Consider the following 22,440-nt stretch of genomic DNA (forward strand, 5'->3'; position numbering starts at 1 on the left):
CCTTTATTATGATCAAGCTCACCTGTCTTGCCATGATTTATTTGTAATCCTAGAGGATATTGGAGTGTTTCACTATAATATATGAGCTCACTGGAGTCTGGAGGAAGTGGAGAGAGTGTGGAACTAGTGAGAAAGTCGAGATTCTTTACTAAAATACACATTTTCTGCCATACTCTTCCCCAAATAAATACCCCTGATTATCTTGTAACCTTGTGTCACCACCACCAGGCTTTTCCACATGAAATGATGGTGTAGTGTGAGAGTCCAGCTGTACACCGTTCAACCACAAGCTGAACCTGTTTGTGCTACACATTCACTCTGTCTCTTTAAAACCACTGCCTCCTGCAAACATCCAGGAAGTCCCTCCCTTTGTCTCTCCCACTTCTCTTCAGAAGAAACGAAACTCAGAGCTGTTGTTTTCTCTCTCAGTCTCTCTTCAGAAGAAACGAAACTCAGAGCTGTTGTGTGTTTCTCTCCCAGTCTCTCTTCAGAGTAAACCAGAGTGTTGTGTGTTTTCTCTCAGTGTGAGTTTGGTTGTCAGTCAAATGGCAGAACAGCAGGAGAAGCAACAGACATGTGAGCTGGACCAGGACCAGTTCTGCTGTCCTGTCTGTCTGGACCTTCTAAAGGAACCAGTGGCTCTACAGTGTGGACACAGTTACTGTAGAAGCTGTATTGAGGGTTACTGGGACCAGTATGAGGAGACTGGAGTCTACAGCTGTCCCCAGTGCAGAGAGAGCTTCAGTCCCAGACCTGTTCTGAGGAAGAACACCTTGCTGGCTGAGGTGAGATGACCTTACAAGTTACAACCACACATTAAACTACATGTTCTGCTACACAAAACTCCTTGTTGACTATTGTGATAGATGGTATACTATATGTTGGTTATTTACTACACATTATGTTATGTATGTTGATATTGTCCACAAATACTAAGAATATTATTTAGATAGCATGTTAGACCAGTGGTTCTCAAAGTGGAGTCTGGGGACCCCCAGGGGTCCATGAGGGGGTTCCACCTGGGGACCCCAATAAAATGTGTTAATAGAGCATCACAGTCTGTTTAACCACTGTAACCCTATACATCAGCTATTTGAAAATTGCTGATCTACAAGCTCACAATGCATCACAACACGATATGCAATCTTTTGAAACATTTTAACAACATAAATCTTGTGTGGGGGTCCCTGGCACAGAATATTTTCAGATGGGGGTTCGTGGACAAATACATATTAATTTGGGGGTCCTTGACATGAAAAGGTTTGAGAACCACTCAAACCACGCAAAGACCCAAATTCGAATCTGACTCCTGGTCTTGTCACACTTTAGTCTAGTTTAGTTTAGTTTAGTTTAGTTTAGTTTATTAGCACATTGAAACAGATGCTAGGTGTGATATTATCTTAGTTTCTTTGCAGTCTACAGTACTTACCTTATGCTGTCATTTTGTTGACTAGGGAATGCAAAGTTCAGAACCACAGTGTTCAGATAATGTTACAATGATCTTACTAGATGAACTAATACCTGTAATGTCTCACTGTGTTTATCACCATGAACCTCACAATGACTGTGTTGTATTTGTCATCAGTGAGTGACCTCCCCTCCTCTTCTCTTTACTTCCAGGTTGTGATGAAGCTGAGCAGTACAGGAGGTCAGCAGTCTTCTGTCTCTGCTGCTCTGCTGTACGCCGGTCCAGCAGACGTGGCCTGTGATTTCTGCACCGGAGCCAGACGTCACAAAGCTCTCATGTCTTGTCTGATGTGTCTGGTCTCTTACTGTGAGACTCACCTCCAGCCTCACTACAATGTTCCTGCGTTGAAGAAGCACAAGCTGGTCCCAGCCACCAACAAACTGCAGGAGAAGATGTGCTCCAGTCATGACAAGCTGATGGAGGTGTTCTGTCGCACAGACCGCCAGTGTATCTGCTATCTGTGCACCATGGATGAACATAAGGGCCATGACACTGTGTCAGCTGCTGCAGAGAAGGCAGAGAAACAGGTAGGACCACGATCACTTGAAGATAAATCATAAGAGAGATCATGTTTTAAATATAGAAGCAGAACTAAATGATCATGTCAGAGACATTAAAAGCACAAACCAGGGTGTTGTACAATAACAAGTATTAAAGGATGAAGTACACTCCTTTTGGACCCAATGAAAAACAGACGCGATTGATCACTTTTCATATGGTAACCCATTCAATCTGGGAACGCTTCTCTGTCATTTTAGATATCTTTGGCTATTCAAAAATAGCAGATACACATGCTCATAGCGTGGCACCGAGTGCAGCGCTATGAGCTTGTAGATCTGCTCATTTTGAAAAATCGTGAAGATTTGTGCAAATCTTTGAATACATATTTCTTAAAGCGAACATTTGTAACTGTCAAATGTCTCAACAAATGTCTTCATTATCTGAAAAACTATTGTTGCTACTGTATATCAGTGGCACTCAAACCTTTTCTTGTCAAGGACTCCCCAAAATGTTGTTTTAGGCCGCCGATCCCCATCAAAATATGTTGTTCCAGGGACCCCCAGAAGCAAAGATTTGAGTTAAAATGTTGTTTCCAAAAATGTATTCAAAGATTTGTACAAATGTTAAAGATTTTTCTAAAATAGCAGATCTACAAGCTTGTAGATCTGCCATTTTTTAATAGCCAAGTTATAAAAATAATTGTTATAGATAAAATCTAAAATGACACAGATGTGTTCCCAGATTGAATGAGTTAATTCATCTTGCCCCTGCAAAAGTGTATTTTGAGGAAGTTACCAAGTTGATTTAAGATGATGTGTGGATCCAAATCTCACTTGTTTTTACCTCGTATCCTGTATGAGTTCTCTTTCTCCTGATTGGATAGAATTGGTATCCCGACTTGAAAATGTGCTTCGTTTACAAGCCAAACTGTCTCTTCCTGTTTCTTAAAGAAACAGCTGGTGACAATGCAGGAGGAAGTCCAGCAGAAGATCCAGGAGAAAAAGAAGGAGCTGAAAGACCTGAGACGGGTCATGGAGGCCCTGAACGTGAGCTGATGTTATGATAATAGTTCTTGTTCTTGTGTTTACTGTGATGCTATATGGATGAGACAGTGCCTTGTGTCATCAGAAGCACTAAAGCAGTGGTTCTCAAGCCTTTTCATGTCAAGGACCCCCAATTAATATGTATTTGGCTGCAGACCCTCATTTGAAAATATGTGTGTGCCAGCAATCCACATATAAGATTTATGTTGTGCAAAATGTTTCACATTCTCTCAAGATGTTTTTTAAATGAGCAGATCTACAAGATCACAATAGTTTGTGTGATCTGTAGTTTGTGTGATGTGTTGTGAACTTATAGAACACCTATTTTCAAATAGCTGAATGACAGTAAAGAACAGTGACAGTAAAGAATCCATCATATCATGGAACTTCTGGAATGGCCACCAATTATTCTGTTGTGACTGCATTTAATTATACAGAAACATGACAACTGATAACCAAGAGCTTCTTTCTTTCTTTCTTTCTTTCTTTCTTTCTTTCTTTCTTTCAACGGGACAATGCATTTTCATGTATTTCCATACATGAAAGTGAAATGAATCAGCTAATCATGATCTCATGTAAACATGCCAGATTTAGCTAGAAGGTAGTTTCCATCCATAATCCCCAAATAAAAAAAACTATGCAATCATAACAAAATACAGAAAAGAACAAAAAACAATAACTACCTAAAGAGTTGCTTTAAGAATACCATACCTAATTAACTACTAACTACTAACAAGTCATCTAAAACAGCAAAATATGTACAATTATGTGTAAGAATTAAGGTTTATCCATGTTCATATATTTGGGAAATGGTTAATTAACCATTGTCCTATTTACATCAGCTATTTGAAATAGCAGATCTGTCTGTAGATTTGCAAAGAAAAAAAAAATGTTTAACTACATTGTGGATGTGTGTGTGTGTGTGTGTGTGTGTGTGTGTGTGTGTGTGTGTGTGTGTGTGTGTGTGTGTGTGTGTGTGTGTGTGTGTGTGTGTGTGTGTGTGTGTGTGTGTGTGTGTGTGTGTGTGTGTGTGTGTGTGTGTGTGTGTGTGTGTGTGTGTGTGTGTGTGTGTGTGTGTGTGGAGCTCTGCAGAAGCAGCAGTGGCTCAGACTGAGGCTCTCCTGGAGCAGCTGGAGAGGAGACATGCTGACCTGGAGGAGCTGTCCAACACTGATGACATCATCACTTTCATTCAGGTTCCACACATGACATTTTACTGTTTGGTTTTGACTCATTTAGGAGAAATCAGCTTCATATTTCATCTCCATCATGTCATATTATATTACATTCCATTACATCATAGTATATTACATGACATGGCATAACATGACATTATTAATGCTGGTAGTTACTAATACTAATATAGTTCTAGTATACAGTAGTTGTACAGACCACAATAACAATGTCAGAATTAGGCCTGTCACAATTATTACATAATGGCCTAATCACAATTATTTGAGATAATCACAATTATTTTCTACAATTGTCATAATTGTAAACATTTTCAAAAAATAGAAGATCTACAAGATCAGCTTCTGAGCTTGTAGATTGGCTTCTTCCACTGTTTTGTAAAATATTTTGAAAGTATAACATCCAATATCTGCCCTGTACAATTTGTGTTCGTAGTATGTGCTGGTTGAACAACAAGGACATCAGCTCAACTCCACCAATTGTGATCAATATTCTAATCTATCTCTGTCTATACTGGTTTACTTGTCTTTCTCCAGAGTTTCCAGTCTCTCTCCAGTTCCAGTGGATCTCCAGTCTCACCCAGTGTGGTCATCTGTCCTCTGAGGTCCTTCACAGATGTGATTGATGTGGTGTCTGGTCTGAGAGACCAACTAGACAACATCCTGAAGACAACTTGGCCAGAGATATCAAAGAGAGGTGAGATTTAAATGCGTTTCTTGTTTTTCTAACCAGCCATCATAGTAAACATGGATTGATGAAGTCAGAAGGCAACTGGAGATATTTGAACTGGAGCAGACTGATGGTAGCCTGGTAAACCCCCCTCCGGAAATCTCATTTCCATTTGAATCAAATGGAAATGAGATTTCCGGAGGGAGGGTTTACCAGGCTAGACTGATGGTACACAGGTTGGCTGTCTGTCAGATTGAACAGAAACATTGAAGAATTTAAGCAAGAATATTCCTCAAAGGAAAGATTAGGGTTAGATTTAAATGTATTTATTGTGTTTTAACCGGCCCCTACTGTACAGTACATTTATAAGTGTTGAAACAGTTTGTACAGGTGGAAGTATGTCTGGGAAGGTGCAATAAATTAGTTTGACCTGTGTTTCATGTCACTCGCTACAGTATATAAATGCACCATTTACAATTTTTTATTATTATTATATTTTTGTGCTCAATAAATGAGTTCTCTCTCCTGATTGGATGAAATGTGTAACCCACCTGGAAATGTATTATAAATGTAAGATGAGAGACGGGGAGACTGTTACTGAACAAACACTATATAATAGCAATGATGCTATAATAGCTTGAACTTTTTGACAAAACCCTTGGAACTTCAGTTTAATCCATTCTTCAGTATGATGTCTGTCATAATACGTTATATATGTGACTGTGCCTTTAAGAGAGCTACGTTACAACACTGCCGTAAAGCAGGTCTGTTGCTGTCTTTTACGTCAGTCGTATGTTGTGACCTCCTGTAGGCTCACGCTGTATGTTTTACATGCCCGAAGTCATCAGTAAAGTCTATTGGATTTGACCCTTTGTGTGGACATAGAAATCCTTTACAATGTCATGATGACCTTTACTGTTTTCTTGTGTCTCCAGTTGATGTTTTACATCCAGCGGAGCCTCAGACCAGAAAGGACTTTTTACAATGTGAGTCCATGTTGATGCAGGTTCTGAACGTTGAAGTTTCATTCTGATATGTTGTTATTTAAAGCTCTAATGAGTTTGATCTGAGAGACTAACTCTAAACACAATAAGGTTCATGAGGTTTGATTTTTCTTTTGTCGTGTGTTCTCACAGATTCCTCTCCTCTGTCTCTGGACATGAACACAATAAGCAAACATCTCTCCCTGTCAGAGGAGAAGAGGAAGGTGACTTTAACACAACAACAACAGCCTTACCCTGATCATGCAGAGAGATTTACTGGTTTGTGCCGTCAGGTGATGTGTACAGAGGGTCTGTCTGAACGTTGTTACTGGGAAGTAGAGTGGAGTGAAGGGGTTGATATAGCAGTTTGTTATATAGACATCAACAGACAAACCTCCTTTGGAGACAATGATAAATCCTGGTGTTTACGTTGTAATGGTAAAAACTACAGTTTCAAACACAACAGTGTTAACACTAAAGTGTCAGGGCCTCGTTCCTCCAGAGTGGGGGTGTACCTGGACCACAAGGCAGGTACTCTGTCCTTCTACAGTGTTTCTGACACAATGACCCTCCTACACACAGTTCAAACCACGTTCACACAACCTCTCTATCCAGGGATAAGTTCTTGGGGCTATGGAGATACAGCAGAGCTGTGTAAGACATGGTAGACATGTTAAGAATACTGATGATGATACTCAGTTGAAAACTTTGTTTTCTTCATTTGATGATAGATTTTCCCTTCTAGATAAAGCATGTGTAAGAATGATGTGTACAGTATACTACACCATCATGATCAATCAATCCATTGTGTTCCGCTCATTGCATTTCTTTAATAAGCCTGCTGCAGACAATCATTATACAGTATGCCCTGTTATCTTGTTGATATTACTACAGAGCCCTCTGTCAGTCTGTGTAGATTGGTTATACTAAATGTAGTGGTTCTCAAACTGTGGGTCTGGACCCCCAGGGGGTCCCCAAATGATTATAATTTTGTTAATGTGCAACATTGTTTTCTCACTCAACAGTAAACAAACCAACATACAGTATGTATAATGTAAACAGGGTTTCTGTCCATTTCTAAAGTGACAATTTAAGGACTTTTAAGACCTATTGAATACCTCTAAAATGAAAATTAAAACATGGCATTACTGCGTAAAAAATAATCAACAAACTATACTAAAAAATTGGCCAAATACTTCCTCCTCATGGTGTCAATAGGGTATTGTGTGTCAAAAGTTAATTGATTTATCGCTTAGCAAATATATTTTAATATGATGTATATATTTTTTGACCGTCCCTTTTTTTTCTTATTTTATCTCCCATTTTGTAAATACAGTAGGAACGTTTGAGTCCTTCAAACAGTTACACACTTAAAACCTGCCATGTTAACAAAAACAAAAGAGGGGGGAAAAGCTTCTGTAATTTCTTTAATATCCGATCTACAAGCTCACAACATATCTGGCAAAATGAACAAAATGTTTCTATTCATATAAAGGAGTTTGAGACTCTAATCATTTTTTTTTTCATCAACTTTACTTCATTTACACTGACTTGTTTTTTCAAAATAAATTGAGCACTGTGGCTGCAACCTCTATAGCAGAGTGTTTTAGTCTTATTTTGAAGAATGTTTCTCTTTCTGTTTCTGTCTCTCTGTGAATGTTGTCTCCATGTTTAGATGACGTTTTATACAGGATGTGAAGATAGATGTTAAATCAGGCTGAGGACGTGTGTGTGTGTGTGTGTGTGTCTATGCTACATTGTTCCCTAGACAATGATAATAATTAAATATTATACATAGTGTAAATATATTTGCTTTTATCTAGTTTTACTAACTGTACACTTAAACAATTTTGCTAGTAATCTTCAATACTTTTTCTATATACATGTAATTACTTTCCATCAGAGGCTTCCACACAGATTCATAATGAATGACATCGTTGACATGACATATCATGGGTTAATGACTCATTAACTTTGGATTACAACTGGACTTTGTATCATTTATTACTTATTTTCCCGTTGCACAATGATGAATGAACTGTCTCTTTTCTTCAGTCACTTTATTAGAACTTCTTCAGCAAAATAGAACAACAGTTTTCAAGTTCACATCACTTCCTCAATAGTACAATAGACCAGTGGTGTAACTAACTAAGTACATGTACTCAAGTACTGTACTTAAGTACAATTCGGAGGTATTGTTACTTTAACGTAGTACTTCCCATTTTCAATACTAAACATTTTATTGGACAGAAATGTAAAAACAGCACGAGTACAGTCAAACACTTTGTCTAAAAGGATAACACCATAAAAGTCCTTGCGGTCTTGTTTCCATTGGGGTTCTAGGTACTGGGGGCATTGACCCTTTGACTATCTTAAAACTACATCCCATCACTCAAATACCCCTTAATTGCCTCTGAGAGGTAGTGGAGAATTAATAGTCACTAAGTCAGTCAATAGGCTGTTGTTTATCTATAACCCAGTGGTTCTCAACCTGTTCAGGCCGTGACCCCCAAAAATAATCATAATTGAACTGGTAACAGACTGTACAATGAAAGATTATAGGCCTTTAAATTGGTCAATTTAGCAAAGCGTTAAAACTGCACATTAAAAATACGGTAGCTGATCTACTATTTTCGCTATTTTAAAATGGTTTTCAAAATAAAAAATAAGATAAGTCATAAGATGTCGTGCAAAATAGAGAATATGTTTGATAAAGTGAGTGATACAGACAGCACAGCTAAAAATAAAATAAAATACTTGACCCTATTTTAAATGAGTCTATCATGTCTATCAAATTCATGCAGTTAACATAATTCACCACTATGTGTTTCAAGTTTCAATTCAAAAATCCAATGTGTGGCCCTTCACTCACTTTATCAAAGTCAGTTTGGCCCCTATAGAAAATAAACCCTGTTTTTTTATGTCTAGTGAAGTCAAGACCTACAAAACCAAAACATCAGGGGAAGAAATTATTGTTTTTCTAAAAACATCATTCAATCATAATATCTCAGAATGTGACATATTATGCATGCAGAGTAGACTAATGATTATATTTCAGAAACTGATTCCCTGGGAAATACATATTTCAAAATGATCTCAATACTAGTGTCTTTTCTGTTTTGGGTTATTGTGGGGAAAGCTTTCGCTGAAAATAGCCTGCTATTTTCTGTGACCACAATATGGATGCTGGGGTTTTTAAGTGGTTATAAATAATATTGAATATAGAAGTCCTAAGTACATTTACTGTATCATTTTGTTTTGTTTATTTAGTCACAAGCTCTCTTTAATGCTTTTCATCAGTTAAACATTTATGAAAATCACAGACAGACTCAAAGGGCCACTTCCCTGATTTTGAACCCAAATCCTGTTTTCATGAAGTCGAGGACAAAATAAAGATGATTTGGCAGTGCTTCTATGTTTTTATTTTGAATTTAGAATGTTTACTCTGTGACATCACAGGGTGAACCTCAGTTCCTCCTATAGACTACTTGGACTACAGTGTTTCCTGTATATTGTAGTTCCAGTCGGAACTATACTAATATCAGCTGGAGTCCTGTGTGACTATATCTTCTCATGTGTGTACGCTCCAAATAGTTCTGCTGTCCCTATTTTGGCCATTAAACAAAAATATGATTTATTTTTTGCTATGTTTAACAAAATGTGTTATTTTCACTACTTTTGTGCAACAGTGTCACACCACAAAGTATTATTTATTTTAAGAAAAAAATCATATAAAGTTGAAATATGGAGATAAAGGTTTTCTGCATAACAGCGACAATACAGTATTTCTGATAGTTTGAATGTGAGCTTGAACAAGCCTAAGTTTATCCAATAAATCATTAATATATTAAGCTGTACTTTTCATGTCATAGTCCTTTTCAAGAGCAGTGGACCTTAACCAAGAGATGAATGAAACACTACTCTGTTGGGTTGATAGTGTCCTCAAACTAAATATTGTACAAAATCATTATGCCTTTACTCTGATATTTGCTCAAGAAAAAAATAGTTTCATTTGTATTGACAGCAAAATCCTGCTTGGCTATAAGAAAACGAGTGGTGAACGCTGCCCCCTTGTGTCCAAAGTGAAACATAACCTGAAACAGAATCTCATTTAATGTAACTTTGCATTCACAGTATTGTTTGTTTTTGTTTTGTTTTTAGAATTCCACAAGTTTAACAAATACGTACATTCAATTCTCACTGGAAAAGATTGACACAGTGAGGCTTGGAAAGGGAAAGCTAGTGATTATTATGAGGTCCTATTCAGAGGTCTGAGAGTGTTTTTAATGAATGGTTCCTTGTTTTCCTTCCAGAATAGAGTAGCCTATGCTTGCATAGTGTCTGTTGCTTTGCTGTGAAAGAACATGAGGTGTTGACCGTTCCGTTGTTGAGATTTACTATATTCCATTTCCCCTTTTAATGCTGACCTTTTCTTCATCATAAGTTGTCTGTCTGTCAGTCTACCTTCTAGCGTATTTTAATTACAATACAAGATTATAGGCCTATAATTTGGTCTCTACACCTATATGCTTTTCTATTCCATGTAAACCAACAGCCAATGCCTAAAAGTGTGTATAATTTGAAACTTGTGTGTTCTGAGCTTTTTCATCTGGACCATCTTACATATAATTTGAGTAAGCTCTGTCGGTCTGTCTTGGTGTCTTGGGTCGTCTGTGCCCCAAACTGCGCATGTGTCGTTGCCAGGTTTCGCGCGCGAAACAAGCAGCAAGGTCTATGAAAACAAGGCCAAACGAAACGAACCCTACAAGCAACAAGGTCTATGAAAAGAAGGCCAAACGCAGCGCTAGATCGTGCGCGAGCAACAAGCAACCAGCTTCATGAAAAAACACAAAGCCGCGCACTGCGCATGCGTGGACGCACTTTCTCTAACCAATTCACACCCACTTCACGCTTACAAAACCTGGACATGGCAACGTCGCTCATCGTTCTGTGATTGACAGCAAAAGTTGGCCAATCAGGTGGCGAGTTCGCAGCCTGAAAAAGACGCACGGCAGCCATTGTTGATGTGCGAGTCAGGGTACGAGTGCCTTGACTTCTTATTTTCGCTTACTAAACGCTCTCAAACTTCTTCTTTGACGCACGGAATTCACTTATAACATATCGTTTGGATAGAATTTAGTTGTTTCACTTCATATGTGTGGTCAATTAATCATGACAGAGCCTATTTTTAAAAAAATAATCAGAGAACCGGCAGGGGCGACCAGTCACACGCATGTATCCCAATAAGTCAACCTATTTTGGGGATGGCGATCTCAAAAGTCCCTTGCGTCATGGCTGTCCCCCCCGCCCCACCCCCACCACACACACACACACACACACACACACACACACACACACACGGGAGAGAGAGGGAGGGTGGGAGAGAGAGAATAGACGGACAGACACAGACAGAGAGACAGAGAGGGAGAGAGAGGAAGAGAGGAAGAGAGAGAGGGAGGGAGGGAAAGACAAAATAAGCGAGCCCTCGCTTATTTTTGCGCGGACGTAATTTGTTTGTCATTGTGGTGAATGTTTGCTGCTGATGTTTGTTGTGTGAAGCTTAATGTCAGAGTGTTTGTGTTGGAGTGCCTCAGTGCGGCTGCTGCGTTCATGTGCAACATCTTGCATGCGTGGCTGTGTTCACAGTTTTCCTTCGCCATGTCTGTAGGTCACGGCCTGGAGACCCCAGGGAAATTTCTTCATGAAAAAAAAAAACAGCCGATGGGGTCCGCGATGTTTCACGGGGGTCCGCGTTTTTTTTTTGCGGTTCTGGGCGGATTGGGTTCTTTTTTTTTTTTTTTTTTTTTCGGTGGGTAGGGGCCCTGCGTGGGGCGGGGCCCCACGCAGCCTGTGTAGTGTGCGTGTAGGGAGAAGCGGCCCTGTGTGTGTGTGTGTGTTTGTTTGTGCGCGCTCGCAACGGCTCGCACGCGCGTGTGTGTGTTGGCAACGGCCGACGGGGAACGGCTCCGCCTGTTAGATCTTTATATGCGCGGGTGTTTGTGGGTGTTCTGTTCCTCCACGACGGGATGTGCGTGTACACACTACACCATTGGTTCTCAAAGTGGGGTCCGGGGACCCCCAGGGGTCCTTGAGGGAGTTCCAGGGGGTCCCCAGCTAAATGATAGATTAGGCACCAAATGGACCCTTATGGGTCTGTAACTCTGACAGTGTACAAATGGAACCAAATGGACTCTAACGGGTCCATTTGGTTCCATTTGTACACTCTCACAGTTAAATTAACATACATTTTACCATATAAACTGGGGTCCAAGGGATAGAAATGCCATTAAATGGGGGTCCGTAGCCCTAATGCATGTCAAACTGGGGGACCTTGAAATTAAAATGGTTGAGATTCACTGCTACAGCCGTAAACAAATCTTCTCTTATGGGGGTCCCTCGCATATCTTTTCAAATGGGGGTCCGCGGGCTAACAAGTGTCAATTTGGGGGTCCTTGCCATGAAAAAGTTTGAGAACCACTGCACTACACAGTACAAACTCACTTTCGATCCCTGATAAACTGTCTGTTCTCACCGCATAACCCAAACTGCACACTTTGGGTGCTCATATCCGCCTACGGGTATGGTCTAGTGTACATGACACAGCTATGAATTACAGTAGGAGAGGTTTTATAGCACACAATGTCATAGATGGTTTTTTTTTACAGTGAAGTCAACACCTAAATAACCAAAGAAATCTGGGGGAAAACATATTTTGTCCATCATTCAACCATAATGTCTCAGAATGTGACATTATGTATGCGATTTAGAAAAAACGGATTCCCTGGGAAATACATATTTCAAAATTATGGCAGACGCATCATGCTTGTTAAAAAAATGTTTTGCAAAGTACAACAATTACATTAACAGTATCAACTATAGGCTACACTTGATGAGATGAAATACAACTCAGAAGATGAATTTGAGCAAAATCCAGTTTGCTTCCATTGACAAGTGTACTGAACACTAGGTTACATGTTCATATGTGTCCATGAGATCACGTGTCCCCTGACAGTTAAAGCTGTTAAACCAAAGGTCCAGTCGACTGTACCACTGTCCTGTCCACTGAGGTCACAATACTGAATGGAATTCATTCATCATCCTTCAATTTGACTGGCTTTTCTCTCACTTAATCTGTAGGTACTTAATCTTGTTTCCTGAAATAACACACAATGAATAAATCCATGAACACTTCAGGTCCAACTCCAGCTGAACCTGAAGTGAGAGGACAAAACCAAAGAGAATGCAGATGACAAGCAATGACACAACAGCAATAAGGCATCACTGAATTGGCCACCAGATGTTTTTTTATTATATCATTATGATCGGGTTCACCTAGCCTGGCATTGACAGACTGATGATGTGGCCTCACTCACACGTTCCTCCACGGTATCAGTCTGGACTTCGGCCCATAGGCAGAGAGTATGAGAAATCAGAAAATGAGCGGACCAATCAGGGGGCTGCTTTTCACTGTTTTACGGAGAGCAGATGGAACGCAGTCACTGATTGGCCCAGTCATGTCTTTGTAATCCTGAGTGTTAAACTCTTAACGCTCCAGGGGCCAGTTGCACCACCTCGTACTAAGTTCAAACTTAGCCTATAGTTATAGCTTAAATGGCTTTTTTAAAAAGCCATTTAACCCATAGCCAGGAAAGTATCTGTGTCATTTTAGATTTCTTTGGCTATTCAAAAATAGCAGACATACAAGCTCATAGCGCGGCACCGAGTGCCGCGCTATAAGCTTGTAGATCTGCTATTTTTTTCATTTTTTCTAAATTGGGAACTGAGTGAAGTTTCTCTTCACTTATAATCTATAAGTGAAGAGAAAGACAAAAAGGAAGGAGAAGGAAAAGTCTAACATTTGCCCTCAGAAACATTATATTAACCACATGAACCCTAGCGTCCCCTTTCTGGGCATGTCGTAAATAGCCGATCTACAAGTTCACAGCGTGTCTGTAGAATAATCTATTATTATGATGTAACGGTGGCGTTTGTATTGACATTACCTGCACATGTGGCCTTCTAGCGCCTTCCTGTATCTTATTTTCAGAAGGATATTTAGTCATAATAATAAGTACAAATATATACAATTCTAAAAACTACAGCTCTGACCTACAGTGTTGAAATCAGGGGACTTTGCACATGTCACATGAGAGTCACATGAGAGTGTTGAGAGGGTTGATTGATTAGGTCAGATAAGGAGCTGGGGTACAGTGGCCATTGTTATAGAATAGTGCTAAAGCCTGTGTTTCCACATTTAAGACAATACACAAGTCACATGATTAATCACCCGAAGGTTTCACCCACATGGGTAGACCAACCCATATAAATAGAGTGGATGCTTGCTGAACAGGAGTGTGTTCTGCATGCATCAGTGTTACTTGTGACCAGGGTGTTATTGCTGTGTTTGTCATTTTCCATTATGAGCGCCGAGGGACTGGTAAGAATTGAGAGCGTGTTTACACAGCGATAAATGTTTATATTTCTGATATGTTTTATAGTTGTGTGTGTATATCTCATGTCAGTAATTTGTCGTTGTGTTGTTGTTTGTGTTAACTCTTCTCTTTACTTCCAGGGTGTGATGAAGCTGAGCAGTACAGGAGGTCATCCTTCTGCCCCTGCTGCTCTGCTGTACGCCGGTCCAGCAGACGTGGCCTGTGATTTCTGCACCGGAGCCAGACCTCACAAAGCTCTCATGTCTTGTCTGGTGTGTCTGGTATCTTGCTGTGAGAATCACCTCCAGAGTCACTACTGTGAGACTCACCTCCAGCCTCACTACAATGTTCCTGTGTTGAAGAGGCACAAGCTGGTCCCAGCCACCAACAAACTGCAGGAGAAGATGTGCTCGGCAGACGTGGCCTGTGATTTCTGCACCGGGGCCAGACCTCAAAAAGCTCTCATGTCTTGTCTGGTGTGTCTGGTATCTTGCTGTGAGAATCACCTCCAGAGTCACTACAATGTTCCTGCGTTGAAGAGCCACAAGCTGGTCCCAGCCACCAACAAACTGCAGGAGAAGATGTGCTCCAGTCATGGCAAGCTGAAGGAGGTGTTCTGTCGCACAGACCGGCAGTATATCTGCTATCAGTGCCTCTTGGATGAACATAAGGGCCATGACATGGTGTCAGCTGATGCAGAGAAGGCAGAGAAACAGGTAGGACCACCATCACTTGAAGACAAATCATAAGATAGAGCATGTTTTCAAGATAGAAGCAGAACTAAATGACCATGTCAGAGACATAAAAAGCACAAATCAGGGTGTAATAAAAAGTATTAAAAGGATGAAGTACACTCATTTTGGACGAAAAACAGAGGCGATTGATAACTTTTCATGAATGGTATTTAATGTCCATTAATCTTGCCCCTGCAACAGTGTATTTTGAGGAAGTTACAAAGTTGATTTAAGATGATTGGATCCAAACTAAACTGTCTCAAATCTCACTAGTTTTTACCCTGTATCCTATATGAGTTCTCTTTCTCCTGATTGGATAGAATCAGTGGTGGAAAAAGTAATCATATGTTTTACTTAAATCTACAAAGTGACTAGTAACTAAAGTTTTCACATAATTGAAGTGGAGTAAAAGTACAATATTTGCCTCTGAGATGTAGTGGATTAGAAGTAAAAGTACTGAAAACTGGGAAATACTCAAATAAAGTAAAAACATCTCAAAATTGTACTTAAGTACAGTACTTGAGTAAATGTACTTAGTTACTTTACACCACTGGATAGAATTGGTATCCCGACTTGAAAATGTGCTTTGTTTACAAGCCAAACTGTCTCTTCCTGTTTCTTGCAGAAACAGCTGGTGACAATTCAGGAGGAAGTCCAGCAGAAGATCCAGGAGAAAAAGAAGGAGCTGAAAGACCTGAGACAGGTCATGGAGGCCCTGAACGTGAGCTGATATTATGATAATAGTTCTTGTTCTTGTGTTTACTGTGATGCTATATGGATGAGACAGTGCCTTGTGTCATCAGAAGCACTAAAGCAGTGGTTCTCAAACCTTTTCATGTCAAGGACCCCCAATTAAGTATTTGGCTGTGGACCCCCATTTGAAAATACTTGTGTGCCAGCAACCCACATATAATATTTGTGAGACTGCGTAGGTGTTTTCCATGCGGCGACATCTCAAACAGTCTGTGGTTGGGATGGTTTGATCTTTGATGATTTGAAAATAGCAGATCTGTCTATAGATCTGCTATTTTCAAAAGAAACTTTGGATTGTTTTAAAAAAAAAATAACAACACACTCTCTGTCTGTGTGTGTGTGTGTGTGTGTGTGTGTGTGTGTGTGTGTGTGTGTGTGTGTGTGCGTGTGCGTGTGCGTGTGTGTGTGTGTGTGTGTGTGTGTGTGTGTGTGTGAAGCAGAGCTCTGCAGAAGCAGCAGTGGAGGCCAGTGACAGGATCTTCAGTGAGATGATGGTCTCCATTGAGAGAAGACGCAGTGAGCTTAAAGAACTGATCAGAGATCAGCAGCAGACTGCAGTGGCTCAGACTGAGGCTCTCCTGAGGCAGCTGGAGGACCACATGGAGCAGCTGGAGAGGAGACATGCTGACCTGGAGGAGCTGTCCAACACTGATGACATCATCACTTTCATTCAGGTTCCACACATGGCATTTTACTGTTTGGTTTTGACTCATTTAGGAGAAATCAGCTTCATATTTCATCTCTTTCATCTCATTCCATCATGTCATATTATCATGACATCATAGTATATTACATAACATGACATTATTAATGCTGGTAGTTACTAATACTAATATAGTTGCTAGATACAGTAGTTGTAGAGTACAGACCACAATAATATTGTCAGAATTAGGCCTGTCACAATTATTACATAATTGCCTAATCACAATTATTTGAGATAATCACAATTATTTTCCACAATTGTCATAATTGTAAGCATTTTCCAAAAATAGCAGATCTACAAGATCAGCTTCTGAGCTTGTAGATTGTAGATTGTCTATTTCCACTATTTTGTCAAATATTTTGAAAGTATAAAATTATTCAATATCTGCCCTGTACAATTTGTGTTCATAGATTGGAACGGAAATGTATATTTTTTATTTATATATTCAATACCAAAAACACAATCACATTGTTAATCGCAATTATTTGCATGAGAATTAGAGAAAAATTAAATCATCATTTGTGTGCGTGTGGCCGTGTGCGTGTGCGTGTGCGTGCGCGCGCGTGTGTGTGTGTGTGTTTGGTCAATGTACCAATTTATTGATCTCTTGGTTTAATGATCTTCCATCCCTGTCTATACTGGTTTACTTGTCTCTCTCCAGAGTTTCCAGTCTCTCTCCAGTTCCAGTGGATCTCCAGTCTCACCCAGTGTGGTCATCTGTCCTGTGAATTCCTTCACAGATGTGATTGATGTGGTGTCTGGTCTGAGAGACCAACTAGACAACATCCTGAAGACAACTTGGCCAGAGATATCAAAGAGAGGTGAGATTTAAATGTGTTTCTTGTTTTTCTAACCAGCCATCATAGTGAACATGGATTGATGAAGTCAGAAGGCAACTGGAGATATTTGAACTGGAGCAGACTGATGGTACACAGGTTGGCTGTCTGTCAGATTGAACAGTAACATTGAAGAATTTAAGCAAGAATATTCCTCAAAGGAAAGTTTAGGGTCAGATTTAAATGTCTTTATTGTGTTTTAACCGGCCCCTATACTGTACAGTACATTTGTAAGTGTTGAAACAGTTTGTACAGGTGGAAGTATGTCTGGGAAGGCTACTAAAGCCTGTAGTATGGCGGGCAGTAGATTAGTGTGACCTGTGTTTCATGTCACCCGCTACAGTATATAAATGCACCATTTAATATTCATTATAATTTATTATCATTTTTATTATATTTTCGTTCTTAATAAATGATCTTGAGGAGTTCTCTCTCCTGATTGAATGAAATGTGAAACCCACCTGAAAATGTATTTACTGAAGAGCTGGGGAGACAGCTGTTACTGAACAAACACTATATAATAGCAATGATTACTATCAAGCTATAATAGCTTGAAACTTTTTGACAAAACCCTTGGAACTTCAGTTTAATCCATTCTTCAGTATGATGTCTCGTCATATGCTATATATGTGACTGTGCCTTTAAGAGAGCTACGTTACGACACTGCCGTAAAGCAGGTCTGTTGTTGTCTTTTACGTCAGTCGTATGTTGTGACCTCCTGTAGGCTCACGCTGTATGTTTTACATGCCTGAAGTCAGCAGTAAAGTCTATTGGATTTGACCCTTTGTGTGGACATAGAAATCCTTTACAATGTCATGATGACCTTTACTGTTTTCTTGTGTCTCCAGTTGATGTTTTACATCCAGCGGAGCCTCAGACCAGAAAGGACTTTTTACAATGTGAGTCCATGTTGATGCAGGTTCTGAACGTTGAAGTTTCATTCTGATATGTTGTTATTTAAAGCTCTAATGAGTTTGATCTGAGAGACTAACTCTAAACACAATAAGGTTCATGAGGTTTGATTTTTCTTTTGTCGTGTGTTCTCACAGATTCCTCTCCTCTGTCTCTGGACATGAACACAATACACACATATCTCTCCCTGTCAGAGGAGAAGAGGAAGGTGACTTTAACAACACATCAACCTTACCCTCATCATGCAGAGAGATTTACTTCGTACTTTCAGGTGTTGTGTACAGAGGGTCTGTCTGAACGTTGTTACTGGGAAGTAGAGTGGAGTGGTGGAGGGGTTGATATAGCAGTCTGTTATAAAGACATCAGCAGACAAACCTACTTTGGAAACAATGATAAATCCTGGTGTTTAGAGTGCTCTGGTAAAGACTACCTGTTCAAACACAACAGTGTTAACACTAAAGTGTCAGGGCCTTTCTCCTACAGAGTGGGGGTGTACCTGGACCACAAGGCAGGTACTCTGTCCTTCTACAGTGTTTCTGACACAATGACCCTCCTACACACAGTTCAAACCACGTTCACACAACCTCTCTATCCAGGGATAGGGCCTTATGGAGCTGATGATGACTATGGAGCTATGATTATGTACTATGGAGCTACAGCAGAGCTGTGTAAGACATGGTAGACATGTTAAGAATACTGATGATGATATTCAGTTGAAAACTTAGTTTTCTTCATTTGATGATAGATTTTCCCTTCTAGATAAAGCATGTGTAAGAATGATGTGTACAGTATACTACACCATCATGATCAATCAATCCATTGTGTTCCGCTCGTTGCATTTCTTTAATAAGCCTGCTGCAGACAATCATTATACAGTATGCCCTGTTATCTTGTTGATATTACTACTGAGCCCTCTGTCAGTCTGTGTAGATTGGTTATACTAAATGTAGTGGTTCTCAAACTGTGGGTAGGGACCCCCAGGAGGTCCCCAAATGATATTTTGCTTAATGTGCAACATTGTTTTCTCACTCAACAGTAAACAAACCTACAAACACAAACATACCGTACATACATGTATAGTGTATGTATAATGTATACAGAGTACATTTCTAACGTGACAATTTAAGGACTTTTTAAGACCTATTGAATACCTCTAAAATGAGACATTACTGTGTCAAAATTAATTAACAAACTATACTATAGAAAATGGTCAAAAATTGGCCAAATATTACCTGACAAAGAGAGAATTTGTGAAAATAGCCGATCTACAAGCTCACTGTGAGCTTGTAGATCTGCTGTTTTCACAATATTGATGAAGTCAAACTAAATGTAATGCCTCAACTCCTGCAATTCCAAGTGTTTGTCAGGGTGGCTGGTCCCCAGTTCAAATATGATTATTTTGCGGAGTCTCTCCCTGAAAAGTTTGAGAACCACTGGTGTAATGTCTTCCTCCTCAATGTGTCAATAGGGTATTGTGTGTCAACAGTTAATCGCTTATAAAAACATTTTAATGTTTATAAAAACATTTTAATGTGATGAACAATGTTTTTACCCCATTTTGTAAATACAGTAGAAACCTCGGAGTCCTTCAAACAATTACACACTTATGAAGCCATGTTAAAAACAAAAGAGGGGGGAAAGCTTCTGTACTTTATTTAATATCTACAAGCTCACGACTTATCTGGCAAAATGACAAAATTATGTTTCAATTCATATAAAGGAGTTTGACACCATCAGGTAATCATTATGTTTTCATTAACTTTACTTAATTTACACTGACTTGTTTTTTTTTCAAAATAAATGTCAGTCTGCAACCTCTAACAGTGTTTTAGTCTGATTTGAAGAATGTTTCTGTCTCTCTGTGAAAGTTGTCTCCATGTTTAGATGACGTTTTATACAGGATGTGAAGATAGATGTTAAAACAGTCTGAGGACTGAGAGGACAAGATCAATATCTGATTAATTCTGTGTGTGTGTGTGTGTGTGTGTGTGTGTGTGTGTGCTTGTAGATCTGCTATTTCCACTATTTTTTGAAAATGTGCAGCATTGTCTCTTCAAAGCCCAGAACACATTGAATATGAAACATTCAACACTATAGTAACTGAACCCAGATTACCAAGTCATACAATAACATTGTGATTCAACAATACAATGAGAACCCCTGAACTGAAAGTGACTGGAGTTAGTTTCTGTCCCTCCCTGAAATCACTTCAATATGATTGATAACATAATAAATAAATAATGTTTAAGTGATTTTTTTTCTTTTGCTGTTTTACAAAAACAAATATAAAACAGTGTAACCGTGTCAGTCACACCACAAAGTAGGGCATTATTTCATGAACAAAATCCTATAAAGATTTTCTGCATAACAGCATCAATATACAGTATTTTTTGGCAGTTTGAATGTGAGCTGGAACAAGCCTCATGATACGTGTAAGAGAGGAATGTACTGAATCACACTGATAGTAAACACATTTTACCCAATAAATTATATTTATAATAAGATGTGCTCCAATACTTTTCATGTCATAGTCCTTTTCAAGAGCAGTGGACCTCTATTGTTATTAGCAAGAGATTAATCAAACACTATACTTTTGGGTTGATATTGTCCTCAAACTAAATATTGTACATAATCATTATAGTCAGGGGATATTAGTATTTACCAATCCTGGAATAAATTCCTTACCAAAAAAGATCTTCACCAATGTGTTTGTAAAGGTGTCTAGTAACACATCTCACAAAGACTGAAATGCAGTTTCCCTAGGAGAATTTTTGACAGCTGCTGAAAGTTGGGGAACCCACCATAACCTTGGTTAAAAAAAAGAAAATCAAATTTTAATTCTGTTCTAAGTAGCATGTGAGGGGTCAAACTAGGGTGTTTTTATGATTCTGAATCCATTGCAAGCATTTGTTTTGCACCAAAACCACTCCTTGGGCTAAAAACGGCCATAGCCATCCTTTTCCAGGTATACTTTTTGTGTAAAAAGCCCATTGAGATTTGGCCGTTTTTAGCCCAAGGAGTGGTTTTGGTGCAAAACAAATGCTTGCAATGGATTCAGAATCATAAAAACACCCTAGTTTGACCCCTCACATGCTACTTAAAACAGAATACATTTTTTATGTTTTCCCCGCATAAGGTTATGGTGGGTTCCCCAACTTTCAGCAGCTGTCAAAAATCCCCCTAGGGAAACTGCATTTCAGTCTTTATGAGATGTGTTACTAGACACTTTTACAAACACATTGGTGAAGACATTTCTTGGTAAGGAATTTATTCCAAGATATTTTTAATATCCCCTGACTATTGCAACAAGCAACTACTTGCAACCATTATCCCCAATGGCAGTTGCAAGGAGTTGCATTGGTGCGGTCTGGCCTTTACACAAGAAAATAAGAGACGAGTTTAGGGGTATATAGATGGGGGGGGGGTTCTTGTGTTGTTCCAGTGAACAAACATTGAATTAATTGCTGTGTTCTCAGATACTATGTTTTACCAAATCAAAGAATTGCAGTAGTACAGTAGGTCATGAATCATGACAGGGCAATGTGAAAGATATTAACCTTTTGAATTTGAAACATTTCTTTGGCTCATATCAGGAATGACCTTTTGATAGGTGGGTATGTCTCTTTAATGTGTCCCTGTAGCTACAACTAAAGAGCAACCTAGTTGTACGTGGTCTAGGCTATTCATGAGTCTACTGGCCGGCCCTTTTGTGTGCAGCCTTGACCCCCAGTCTGGGTCTGAGACCTGAGTAGACGTGGAAAATGAACCCACAAGTGTTTTAAAGTGAAATACCCATTTAGGATTCAGCATAATTAGTCATAATAACGTCTTAGAATAGATCCATTAGAGCACCAGGTCTGTGGTGGGACAGATTTGAAAGTGAAGTGCTCTGAGCTGAACAGCAGGTGGCGGTAATGCATCGCCTATGGATGCTAATTCGCCATAAAACTACAACAAAAAGACTGAGTTATGTCCAGTGTTGCCATGTCTGCTTATTATAAGTGACTTTGGGCTTGTTTTTCTGTAAAGTTGCTTGTAAATAATTGATGGTTGCTGGTTGCGTTTTTTTTGGGCTTGTTGCTAAAGTGTAGAACTGTTTTGGGCTTGTTTTAAACATTGTGTAAACCAGTGGTTCTCAAACATTTTCATGTCAAGGACCCCCAGATTAATATATATTTGTCTGCGGACCCCCATCTGAAAATATTTTATGCCATT

At 39.3% G+C, this 22,440-nt stretch overlaps 1 protein-coding gene across 1 annotated transcript; it reads left to right on the plus strand.

Moving 5' to 3' along the window:
- Nucleotides 1–503: 503 nt before the first annotated feature.
- LOC308101535 (tripartite motif-containing protein 16-like) lies at nucleotides 504–21,876 on the plus strand (the record flags this gene model as incomplete). The annotated part of the gene is made up of 6 exons (XM_080450954.1): nucleotides 504–779; nucleotides 1,654–1,995; nucleotides 14,863–15,003; nucleotides 16,236–16,442; nucleotides 18,497–18,903; nucleotides 21,867–21,876. Exons 1-6 carry the CDS (start codon nucleotides 546–548, stop codon nucleotides 21,874–21,876), a joined length of 1,341 nt encoding a protein of 446 aa, XP_080307080.1. The 5' UTR covers nucleotides 504–545.
- Nucleotides 21,877–22,440: the final 564 nt, after the last annotated feature.

This window comes from Gymnoscopelus braueri (assembly GCF_963280865.1).
Source record: "Gymnoscopelus braueri genome assembly, chromosome: 15".
Classification (NCBI taxonomy): domain Eukaryota; kingdom Metazoa; phylum Chordata; class Actinopteri; order Myctophiformes; family Myctophidae; genus Gymnoscopelus; species Gymnoscopelus braueri.